Source organism: Ursus maritimus, unplaced genomic scaffold (assembly GCF_017311325.1).
Source record: "Ursus maritimus isolate PB19 unplaced genomic scaffold, ASM1731132v1 scaffold_19, whole genome shotgun sequence".
NCBI lineage: Eukaryota > Metazoa > Chordata > Mammalia > Carnivora > Ursidae > Ursus > Ursus maritimus.
The window spans coordinates 8,422,266-8,434,848 of NW_024424341.1; the positions used below are offsets into that span (position 1 = coordinate 8,422,266).

A 12,583-nucleotide genomic window follows, 5' to 3' on the forward strand; every position below is an offset into this window, starting at 1 on the left:
TTTTTTTTAAAGATTTTATTTATTCATGTTGAGAGAGCGTGGGAGAGCACAAGCCAGGGGGAGGAGCAAGGGGTGAGGGAGAAGCAGACCCCCTACCAAGCAGGGAGCCTGATGTGGGACTCGATCCCAGGACCCTGAGATGATGACCTGAGCCGAAGGCAGATGCTTAACCGACTGAGCCACCCAGGTGCCCCGCTTTCAAGGATTTCTTGATGTTAGACTGCTTGGAATCTGTTGGCTCCAAGAAAGAAACTTTTGTTCCAAAGATTTTTTCATCCCTTTACTTCTAGCAGAACATTGTCCAAAAAGTCTGGTCTGGTTGAAATGGACAAAGGATCCTTGTCAGGTTAGCCTCTCTTTACCACCACCCTCACACTCTCCTGCCTCCTGCCTCCTGCACTATCTGGAAATTACTGGTTGAGTCCAGCCCGATATTACAGGTGGGGAAGACAGTCTCGGATTTTCAGAGTGCCTTCATTCTGGCTGTCCGGGGAACTTATTAAAGACAGAACTAGCACCAGAATCCAAGTCTCTTGACTCAGAAAAGATGTTTGTGTGTGTGTGTTGAACTTAATTTGGGAGCTTTAGAATGTGATCGTTAAGAAAGTAGATTCTTGGGGCGCCTGGGTGGCTCAGTCAGTTAAAAATCTGCCTGCAGCTCAGATCATGATCTCAGGTTCCTGGGATCAAGCCCTGAGTCGGGCTCCCTGCTCAGTGGGATGTCTGCTTCTCCCTCTCCCTCTGTACCTCTCCCTCACTTGTGTCCCCCCCGCCAATAAATAAATAAATAAATAAATAAATAAATAAATAAAATCTTAAAGGAAAAAAAAAGATTCTTATTCTAGACTGTCTGGATTTGAATCTCACATGTGCTACTTGCTTGTTTTGTGATTTCAGGCAAATTATATAACCTTAGTTTCCTCATTTATAAAATGGACGTAATGCCAACTATCCAGGTTTATATCAAGTATGCTGCAGAGTCTGTACTCTGTAAATCTAATTGTTAAACTAAATCCTAAAAGTAAGAAAACAAACTACTCGTTGGAACTTTACCCAGTGTCAGCATCTGAGATAACCATGCGGAAATTCTGCTTATTTTGAAACTCCCGAGTAATGGCCTAAATGCAAAGAGAAAGGATATTTGGCCCCTAATGATTAAGAAACCCTAAAATGGTTCTAGGTATTTTCCATTTAAGCAGCCTCACTGAAAACATCAAGCCTTGTGACTCCCTGATACTGCTGTTTTTTTAAGAGCTCCTTTCTCCTTTAGAACTGGACTCCTGATTGACATTTTCTTTAAGCTTTTTTTTTAAGATTTTATGTATTTATTTGAGAGAGAGCGCGCGCGAGCGGGGGCAGAGAGAGGGAGAAGCAGACTCCCCTGCTGAGCAGCAGCCTGAGGCGGGACTCGATCCCAGAACCCTGAGATCATGACTTGAGTCGAAGACAGATGCTTAACAGACTGAGCCACCCAGGCACCTCTAAGTTGTTTTGTTTTTTGTTTTTTTAAGTAATCTCTATACCCCATGTGGGGCTCGAACTCAAGACCCCGAGATGAAGAGTCACATTTTCTGGGACGCCTGGGTGGCTCAGTCGATTAAGCGTCTGCCTTCAACTCAGGTCATGATCCCAGGGTCCTGGGATTGAACCCCCCGCCTGGCTCCCTGCTCAGTGGGGTTCTGCTTCTCCTCTGCCCCTCCCCCTCATGCACGCTTGCTAGCTCTCTCTCAAATAAATAAATAAAAATTAAATGAAAGAGTCACGTCTTCTCCCCACTGAGCCAGCCCAGGTGCCCCTTGATTGCTATTTTATAGACTGGGCTAAGAAGCATTCTAGCTGACAGATGCTCTGCGCTCAGCATCAACAGCTCTCCTGTCATTTCCTCGTGCTGAAACCATAGAAACTCAAAAGTTTCATTCTTCCTTCAGACTACACTTTCTATATGCTTTTGCATTGAGTAAGTATAATATCTTTTATCTGCTAAAAATTGGGAGAGCATCTTGTGTGCATCAAAAAACATTTTAAAAACATGTTTTTAATGTATGATCGTCTTCTATGCAAGTCATTGTGAGAAACAAAAGTGAAAGTAAAAGGATGTCTTACCGGAACGTTTTGTGGGTATTCTTTTTCTCATCTGTGCTGACTGCCCTTTCTGTGGCAAGTGCTTTGCTGGGTATGAAGGTATGAAAAATGTGTGAGGGAGACTTTTTGCCCTCAGTACCAGTGATCCAGCAGTTACCACGTGGTCTAAGTGCTATGAAAGGTAAAAGTGCAGATGCCCAGGGGAAGGGGGTCCAGCCTGCACTGGGCTCTCTAAAGAAGTTCCAGATGGATCTGACGGGTTGCTTTGGGGGCACACGGGCAGTGTTTGAAGGTGGCTGGCAGTGTGGAGTTGGAGAGGGACCGTAGCAAGAGATGAGACTGGTAGGAAGTAGGAACCTATCTCATTCACGCCTGTATTCCTCGGACCTAGAGTGGTGCATGGCAAAGAGTGTTCAGTAAGTATGGGTTAGGGGCGCCTGGATGGCTCAGTCCATTAAGCGTCTGCCTTCAGCTCAGGTCATGATCCCAGGGGCCTGGGATTGATCCCTGAATTGCGCTCCCTGCTCAGCAGAGAATCTGCTTCTCCCTTTCTTTGTCCCTCTGCTTCTCCCCCTGCTCATGCTTGCAGGCACGTGCTCCCTCTCTCAAGTGGGTAAATAAAATCTTTAAAAAAAAAAAAAAGACTAAATGCTAAGATTTGCCTCTTTTTTTTCCCCCTCTAGAGAAGGAAAAGGGGTTGAGGGGGAGAGAGAATCTTAAGGAGGATCTCACAACCCCGAGATCATGACCTGAACCTAAATTAAGAGTCGGAAGCTTAACTGACTGATCCAACCAGTTTCCCCACTTTTTTTTTTTTAAGTAATCTCTACACCCAACATGGGGCTCCAACTCATGACCCCAATATCAAAAGAGTTGTATGCTCCACTGACTGAGCCACCCAGGAACCCCTAAGATTTGTCATCTAAATAACAGTAGGAAACTAAAATAACTTAGTTTATTTTAACTTCCATTAACTAAAATGAGAACTATATCCTTGTTAGAAGTTGCTTTTTAAATTTTAAGTTATCTACAATTATGTATCAATATCATTAGAGTTATTTTTTCCCCTGCTCTACCCTGAAAACCATCTTTTAAAAAACCAACAAATTGTTACTATGGAAGTGTTTAAACACATGTAAGAGGGGCGCCTGGGTGGCTCAGTCGTTAAGCATCTGCCTTAGGCTCAGGGCGTGATCCCGGGGTCCTGGGATCGAGCACCACATCAGGCTCCTCCACTGGGACCCTGCTTCTTCCTCTCCCAGTACCCCTGCTTGTGCTCCCTCTCTCACTGGCTGTCAAATAAATTTAAAAAATCTTTAAAAAAAAAAAAACAAAAAAACACATGTAAGAGTAAAGAGAGTAGTATAATGAACACCCGGGTACCCATTACCTCACTTCAACAATTAGCAACAACGTAGCCAATCTCACCTATGCCCTATTTCTACTTCCTTTCTCATCCCCCTCAGAAGATTAAAGTTAATCCCACGTACTTTATTTTCCATCTGTAAATCCGGTAAGGTTCTCTAGAAGAGAAGAATATAACCACAATGCTGTATCATATCTAAAAAGTTAATAGTATTTACGGGGGGCGCCTGGGTGGCGCAGTCGTTAAGCGTCTGCCTTCTGCTCAGGGCGTGATCCCAGGGTCCTGGGATCGAGCCCCACAACGGGCTCCTCCGCTGGGAGCCTGCTTCTTCCTCTCCCACTCCCCTGCTATGTTCCCTCTCTCGCTGGCTATCTCTCTGTCAAATAAATAAATAAAATCTTAAAATAAAAATAAAAATAAAAATAGTATTTCCATACCATAAAATATTCAGCTCATACATCCCCAGTTGTCTCATAAATGTCTCTTTTACAGTTGGTTTGTTTCAATCAAGATTCAGATAAATTAAACTTGAATAGCAACAGTTTGGAAAAACACAACACAGGAGCCGGGGCTGAGTTTCTGAAATCACTATTTTTAATTTAAAAAAACTTTTTTAATTCCAGTATGGTTAAGATATTGTGTTCTATTAGTTTCAGGTATATAATATTAGTGATTCAACAACCCGCTACATTACTTAGTACTCATCATAGTAAGTGTGCTCTTAATCCCCTTTATCTATTTCACCCATCCTTCCACCCATCTCTCCTCTGACAACCATCAGTTTGTTCTCTATAGTTAAGTCTGTTTCTTGGTTTGTCTTTTCTTTGTTTCATTTCTTAAATTCCACATGTGAGTAAAATCATACAGTATTTTTCTTTGTCTGACTTTGCTCAGCATTATATTCTCTAGCTGCATCCATGTTGTTGCAAATAGCAAGATGTCATTCTTTTTATGGATGAGTAATATTCCATTGTATGTATATACCGTATCTTCTTTATCCATTCAGCAACTGATGGATACTTGGGCTGGCTGCTTCTGTAATTTGGCTGTTGTCTGTATTATGCTACAGGAAACATAAGGGTACATGTATCCCTTTGGATTAGTGTTTTTGTATTCTTTGGGTAAATACCCAGTATGTGATTGCTGGTTTGTAGGGTAGTTCAGTTTTTAACTTTTTGAGGACTCTACATACTGTTTTCCACAGTGGCTGCACCAGTTTGCACTCCCACCAACCATGCATGAGTGCTCCTTTTTCTCCACATCCTCACCAACACCTGTTGTTTGTTCTGTTTTTGATTTTAGCCATTCTGGCAGGTGTGGGGTGATATCTCAATTGGAGGTTTGATTTGTACTTTCCTGATGAAGAGTGATGTTGAGCATCTTTTCATGTGTCTGTTGGCCACCTGGATGTCTTTGGAAAATGTCTGTTCATGTCTCCTGCCCATTTTTTAATTGAATTATTTGTTTGGGGGTGCATTTGATAAGTTATTTATAGATTTGGTTCTTACCCTTTCTTTTATTGTGATATATCATGTTGATTGATTTGTGAATATTGAACCACCCCTGCAGCCCAGGAATAATTCCCACTTGATGGTGGTGAATAATTATTTCACTATATTGTTGTATTCAGTTCTCTAGTATCTTGTTGAAATTTTTTGCATCAAATTCTTTGGGGGTATTGGCCTGGAGTTCTCCTTTTAGTGGAGTCTTCGTCCGGTTTTGAAATCAAAGTAATGTCGACCTCATAGAAGGGGTTTGGACGTTCTTCCATTTCTATTTTTTGAAACAGTTTGAGAAGAATAGGTATTAACTCTTCTTTAAATGTTTGGTAGAATTCCCCTGAGAAGCTGTCTTGCCCTGAACTGTTGTTTTTTGGGAGATTTTTTTTTTTTTTTTTTTTTTTTAAGATTTTGGGAGATTTTTGATTACTGATTCAATTTCTTTCCTGGTTATGGGTCTGTTCAAATTTTCTATTTCTTCCTGTTTCAGTTTTGGTAGTTTGTATTTTTCTAGGAATTTGTGCATTTCTTCCAGATTGCCCAGTTTGTTAGTATATAATTTTTCATAATATTCTCTTATAATTGTTTGTATTTCTGTGGTGTTGGTTGTGATCTCTTCTCTTTCATTCATGATTTTATTTATTCGGGTCCTCTTTTCTTCTCGATGGGTCTGTCTAGGGGTTTGTCAATTTTATCAATTCTTTCAAAGAACCAGTTCTTAGTTTTGTTGATCTGTCCTACTGGTTTTTTGGTTTGTTTCTGTGTTGTTTGTTTGTTTCTATATTATTTTTGTTTTATTATTTCCCTAATTCTTCTGGCTTTAGGCTTTATTTGCTATTCCTTTTCTAGCCCTATTAGGTGTAAGATTATGTTGTATATTTGAGACTTTTCTTGCTTCTTGAGGTAGCCTTATATTGCAATACGCTTACCTCTTCGGACTGCCTTTACTGCATCCCAAAGGTTTTGGGCTGTCGTGTTTTGATCTGCATTTGTGTCTGTGTACTTTTTAATTTCCTGGTAGTCCCATTCATTCTTTAGTAGAATATTCTTTAACCTCCATGTATTTGTGATTTTTCCAAATTTTTTCTTGTGGTTGACTTAGTTTCATAGTGTTGTGGTCTGAAAATATGCATGGTATGATCTCAATTTCTTTGTACTTGTTGGAGGCTGATTTGTGGCCCATTATGTGATCTGTCCTGGAGAATGTTCCATGTACACTCGAGAAGAATGAATATTCTGTTCCTTTAGGATGGAATGCTCAGTATATATCTGTGAAGTCCATCTGGTCCAGTGTGTCATTCAAAGTCAATATTTCCTTGTTGATTTTCCACTTAGATGATCTGTCCATTGATGTAAGTGGGGTGTTAAGGTGCTCTACTGTTATTTTATTATTAGCAGTGAGTTTCTTTATGTTATTAATTGATTTATATATTTGTGCTCAAGTTGGAGATATAAATATTTTCAGCTGTTAGATCTTGATGGATAGACCCCTTAATTATGATGCAATGCTCTTCTTCATCTCTTGTTACAATCTTTGGTATAAAATCTGGTTTGTCTGATATAAGTATGGCTACTCCAGCTTTCTTTTGATGTCCATTAGCGTGATAAATGGTTCCCCACCCCCTCACTTTTAATCTGCAGGTGTCTTTAGGTCTAAAATGAGTCTCTTGTAGGCAGCATATAGATGGGTCTTGTTTTTATATCCATTCTGATTTGGGGTGTTTATTTTTGTAAGTTCTTTATATAGTTTGGATACTAACCCTTTATTGGAAATGTCATTAACAAATATCTTCTCCCATTCGATCGGTTGTCTTTTAGTTTTGTTGATTGTTTCCTTCGCTGTGCAGACACTTTTTATTTTGATGTAGTCCCAGTAGTTTGTTTGTTTTTGCTTTTATTTCCCTTGCCTCAGGAGACATATTTAGAAAAAATGTTTCTATGGCTATGTCAGAGGAATTACTTCCTGTGTTCTCTTCTAGGATTTTTATGGTTTCAGGTCTCACATTTAGGTCCTTAATCCATTTTGAGTTTATTTTGCACAGGGTATAAGAAAGTGGTCCAGTTTCCTTCTTTTGCATGTTGCTGTCCAGTTTTCCCAACAGCATTTTTTTTTTTTTAAGATTTTATTTATTTATTTGACAGAGATAGAGACAGCCAGCGAGAGAGGGAATACAAGCAGGGGGAGCAGGAGAGGAAGAAGCAGGCTCATAGCTGAAGAGCCTGATGTGGGGCTCGATCCCATAACGCCGGGATCACACCCTGAGCCGAAGGCAGGCGCTTAACCGCTGTGCCACCCAGGCGCCCCTCCCAACAGCATTTGTTGAAGAGACTGTCTTTTCCCTGTTGTATATTCTTGCTTCTTTTGTTGAAGATTAATTGACCATATAATTGTGGGTTTGTTTCTGGGATTTCTTTTTTTTTTTTAAGATTTTATTTATTTATTTGACAGAGAGAGACTGCCAGCGAGAGAGGGAACACAAGCAGGGGGAGTGGGAGAGGAAGAAGCAGGCTCCTAGCGGAGAAACCTGATGTGGGGCTCGATCCCAGAACGCTGGGATCACGCCCTGAGCTGAAGGCAGACGCTTAACGACTGTGCCACCCAGGCACCCCTGTTTCTGGGATTTCTATCCTGTGCTCCATTGATCTATGTGTCTATTTTTGTACCAGTACCATACTATTTTGGTCACTACAGCTCTGTAATATAACTTGAAATGTGGAATTTTGCTACCTCCAGCTTTGTTTTTCAGTGAAATCACTATGTATAAATTATATCTGATTACATTTGTAGACTTAACTTATGCTTATAGAATGCTTTCCCATAAATAATGTAGAGTGACTCCTGCCACAAGCTTTCATAGTAAACAGCATTATCATAGTGACCACCACTACGGTCTTTTCATGTACTAGCAACCACATAGGAAAAGGGGAGTCCAACACAAAAGCCCAGTGAAAGTCCAGGAGGACTGCTCTGCAGTGTCCTTAGAGAACTCCCAGTCCAACTTAGGATAGGAGGATAGGGAGGAAGATCCCAGGGAAGAAACGGAAGGGAAAGGAGACACAGAGAAAAAGTTGAAGACCTGGGGCACCCGGGTCGCACAGTCGGTTGAGCATCTGCCTTTGGCTCAGGTCATGATCCCAGGGTGCTGGGATCGAGTCTTGCATCAGGCTCCCTGCTCAGCAGAGAGTCTGCTTCTGCCTCTCCCCTGCTTGTGCTCTCTCTCTCTGTCAAATAAATAAATTAAATCTTTTAAAAAAATTGAGTTCCTCGGCTGCACTAGCCACACTTCAAGTGCTTCATAACCATGTGTGGCTAGTGGGTATGGGAGGGGCAGAGAGAGAGGAAGAGAAGGAATCCTCAAGCAGACTCCCCGCTGAGTGTGGAGCTGATGCAGGGCTCTATCCCAGGCCCCTGAGATCATGACCTGAGCCGAAATCCAGAGTTGGTGGCTTAACCGACTGAGCCACCCACGTGCCCCTACAGTAACTTTTTTAAACGTAGCATAGAGGGGTGCCTGGGTGGCTCAGTCGTTAAGCGTCTGCTTTCAGCTCAGGTCATGATCCCTGGGTCCTGGGATTGAGCCCCACATCGGGCTCCCTGCTGAGCAGGGAGCCTGCTTCTCCCTCCCCCACTCCCCCTGCTTGTGCACTCACTCTCTCTCTCTCTGTCAAATAAATAAAATCTTTTTTAAAAAAATTCCCTCTTGTCAAAGATAATTTATAGGAAAAAGGGATGGTTGGATAATCATTGCTTGACTGGATTTTTAAAAAGTGACTGGTTAGGGATTATTAGACTAGTTAGAGGTCACCGGGCTCGTCCTAAAACTTTTATCTTTGTGGTTCCCAGAAGGAATCTTAAGTTCATTAAATAAAGTTTATCATTCATTTTAACAGAAATGCTCATTTCTCCTAGGAAAGAGTGACTAATGAAAACAGATCACAAAGTTCTCCCCTAGCCAAGGTTTTGGACCTTTTTATCTTGCTTATCCCCACAGTGAAAGAAACAGCAGGAATCTTTTTTTTTTTTTTTTTAATCTCCTCTTGTTCTGTCTGGATGGCATGCCCTACTCTTTCCTGACTACGTGGTGTCTATTCATTCAAGAAATTGCCTGCCTATTCTGTTCCAGACAGGCCCTGTTGGGCCAGTGTTGGGAAGTACAGTGATCTGTGTAAATGGGCAGTCTTGTCTTCACAGGGTTTAGTGTGCAGTTGGAGAGACTGTGTGGATGTGTCTGAGTATTAGACACAAATTTAAAGGGCACCTGGGTGGTCAGTTGAGCATCCAACTCTTGGTTTTGGCTCAGGTCCATCCAGGGTCGTGAGATTGAGCCCCTTGTTGGGCTCTGTGCTCAGCGCAGAGTCTACTTAAGACTCTCTCTCCCTCACCCTCTGCCCCTCCCCCCTGCACTCTCTCTCTTTCTCTCTCTCAAATAAATAGATCTTAAAAAAATGAAATTGTAAGTGTAATTTTGAGCTGTGCTTTGAAGCAAAGGAACAAGATAAGTGCTGTCTCAAGGAAGATCTGTCTCATACTTTGAAATCAGAGGAGCTATGAAGAAGTGACACTTGCATTCACCAGGACAGGGATGGGGACTGGGCCTTTTCAAGGTCCTTAGGCAGAAGAGATCTCGGCCCTCTGGAGGATGGCTAAGGGCCAGAGCGCAGGAGGTCATGTGAGATGAAGGTGGAATCTGGCCTTGCTACTTCCTATCTGCTACCTGGTAAGATTTTGATCTTCATTCTAAGATGAAGGGAAACCACTGAAAGGTTTTAATCAAGGGAGTGAATATGAGAAGGATGGGGAAAAAATCTCTAGCTCTTCTATGGATAGGCAGGGTAGAAAAAGAGAGACCAGAAGCCCCTGTGGTCAAGGCAAGAGAAGACAGTAGCTCAGACTTGGGGGTGGGGGGTGACAGGACAAAACTGACCAAATCGATGTAGGAAGTAAAACCTACCAATGTATATTTGGAGCTCCAAGTTTTCCTTGTACTTACAGTGGTCTTTGACAGGCCGAAAATCTGTACAAGCTTAGCTACACCTCTGTGACTGTTTTCCAAAATATGCTATAGTAATTAATGTTATTTCCCTTAATAGACAGTCCACTCCTGGAGGGAAGGGTTGCCACGGGGTAGAACTCTTCTCCCATATAACACTGACCTGAAAGCTAGCATTTTGGGGTGCTCAGTATGTGCATGTTTAATTGTAAACACTAGAAGAGCCTCCTGTACGATTCCTTCTTTCTTTTTTTCTTTTTTTTTTTTTTTAAAGATTTTATTTATTTATTCGACAGAGATAGAGACAGCCAGCGAGAGAGGGAACACAAGCAGGGGGAGTGGGAGAGGAAGAATCAGGCTCCTAGCGGAGGAGCCTGATGTGGGGCTCGATCCCAGAACGCCAGGATCACGCCCTGAGCCGAAGGCAGACGCTTAACCGCTGTGCCACCCAGGCGCCCCGATTCCTTCTTTCTTAGCGCTATACTATAACCAACTATTCATATGATTATATATCTAACACATCTCTCTAAACTCCAAACCCCCTAAGGACAAGGACAAGGGACAGGGACCAAATCTGTCTTGGTTATTGCCTTATTCCATTGCCCAGTACTGTGCCTGGTGCTCAATAAATATTTGTCGAAGAATCATTTTGCTGTTAAAAGTTTCAACCAGGGGCGCCTGGGTGGCTTGGTTGGTTAAGTGTCTGCCTTTGGCTCAGGTTGTGATCCCAGGGCTCTGGGCTCGAGCCCCACATTGGGCTCTCTGCTCAGGGGGGAGCCTGCTTCTCCTCCCTCTGCCATTCCCCCTGCTTGTGCCCTCTGCCTCTCTCTAGCTCTCTATCAAATAAATAAAATCTTTTTTAGAAAAAAAAGTTTCAGGGGGCGCCTGGGTGGCACAGCGGTTAAGCGTCTGCCTTCGGCTCAGGGCGTGATCCCGGTGTTATGGGATCGAGCCCCACATCAGGCTCCTCTGCTATGAGCCTGCTTCTTCCTCTCCCACTCCCCCTGCTTGTGTTCCCTCTCTGGCTGGCTGTCTCTATCCCTGTCGAATAAATAAATAAAAAAATCTTTAAAAAAAAAAAGTTTCAACCAAACATTTATGTAATATTGTGTACCAGTGAATGTTTTTATCACCTTAAACACACTAACACATTTAATCCTTATACCAACGTTATTAGGTATGTGTTATTGGTGTTCCCATTTACACAAATGAGTAAACCAAGGCAGGAAGATTAACTTAAGGGAGTCCATCTTATCAAACACTGATGTACATTGGGGCGCCTGGGTGGCTCAGTCGGTTACGCCACCTACTCTTGGTTTCGGCTGGGTCCTGACCTCCCGTAGTGAGATCCAGCCCCCTGTGGTTAGGGCAGAGTCTTCTTGAGACTCTCTCTCCCTCTCCCCCAAATAAATAACTCTTTTAAAAAAACAGATGTACATTCATTCTAAAACATTAACTGGGTTTTCGACTATGACAGGAGCTGTGCTAGGCCCTGGAGACACAAAAAAAATCGTGGTTAATATTTTTGAGCACCTACAAATGAAATACGTCGGGTTTGGTGTTAAGTGCTTTACAGAATTTTAGGTAAGCCTCACAATAACCTTGCAAATTAGGTATCCTTAATCGCATTTGATTATAATGGAAATACAGATTTGGCAAGATTCAGTAACAATAAATGTCACTCTCTGATGGGTGGTGCACTCCCAGCAGCTGGTAGGAGTCAGGAGTCCCATTGAAGTCCTGCTTCCCCCTTCCCAGGAAAAAACACAGGACTCCGCCCCTCGTCCAGGTCTGGCCCGTCCATCCGTCATTACGCCTGCGCACTCCCCGCGTCAGCCCCGCCTCCCCGCCGACACGCGGCGCGCCTGCGCATTGCTTCCCCATGTGGGCTCTGGCCGTCAGCGGGCCCGACTGAACAGTTGCACCGAGACCCCCTCGGTAACAGGAGCCTGCCAGCAGCTCAGCAGCCTCCACCGTCCTGCTGTTGCCCTCCTCTCTCGGCCTTTCCCCCGCAGCGCACACTGCCATGGGCAAGAGCCGGACGAAGCGCTTCAAGCGACCTCAGTTCTCCCCTACGGGCGACTGTCAGGCCGAAGCGGCAGCGGCGAACGGGACTGAGAGAGAGGAGGACGACGGGCCGGCGGCGGAGCTACTAGAAAAGGTGAGGCGGGGGCTCGCAGGGGCCGCGAGGGGCGGGGCTCGCTCGGAGCCCCGGGGCAGCCCGGCGCGCCTCTGCCTCGGCCCCTGCGCCTGCGCTCTGCGCCGTCCTTGACACTTGCTCTCCTCCCGCAGCTCCAGCACCCGAGCGCCGAGGTCCGCGAGTGCGCCTGCGCGGGGCTGGCCCGGCTGGTGCAGCAGCGGCCGGTGCTGCCCGGCCTGGCGCGTCGGGACGCGGTGCGCCGTCTCGGGCCGTTGCTGCTCGACCCCAGCCTGGCGGTGAGGGAGACGGCGGCCGGCGCGCTGAGGTGAGCCGGAGGGGGGTTGCGGCGGCCAGCCAGCGCGCCCGTGCGTGCCACGTACCATCGCTTGTCCCGGTGCACTTGCCTGCCAGCTCGGGAGACCCAGAACTGCCCAGGGTCTCCCATTTGCAGAGGAGGGGATTTGAACTCAGGCTGCAGACTCCATTGGAGCCCAGGCCGCCCAGG

At 44.4% G+C, this 12,583-nt stretch overlaps 1 protein-coding gene across 1 annotated transcript in view; it reads left to right on the forward strand.

Annotated features, from left to right (window-relative positions):
• The first annotated feature begins 11,830 nt into the window (after window positions 1-11,830).
• The window catches only part of HEATR3 (HEAT repeat containing 3), a 37,106-nt gene continuing 36,353 nt past the window's right edge, over window positions 11,831-12,583 (forward strand). Inside the window, exons 1-2 of the mRNA XM_040633281.1 lie at window positions 11,831-12,099; window positions 12,231-12,403. Coding sequence (XP_040489215.1) covers window positions 11,965-12,099; window positions 12,231-12,403 — 308 coding nt within the window. The 5' untranslated portion in view covers window positions 11,831-11,964. The remainder of the gene's footprint in view (window positions 12,100-12,230; window positions 12,404-12,583) is intronic.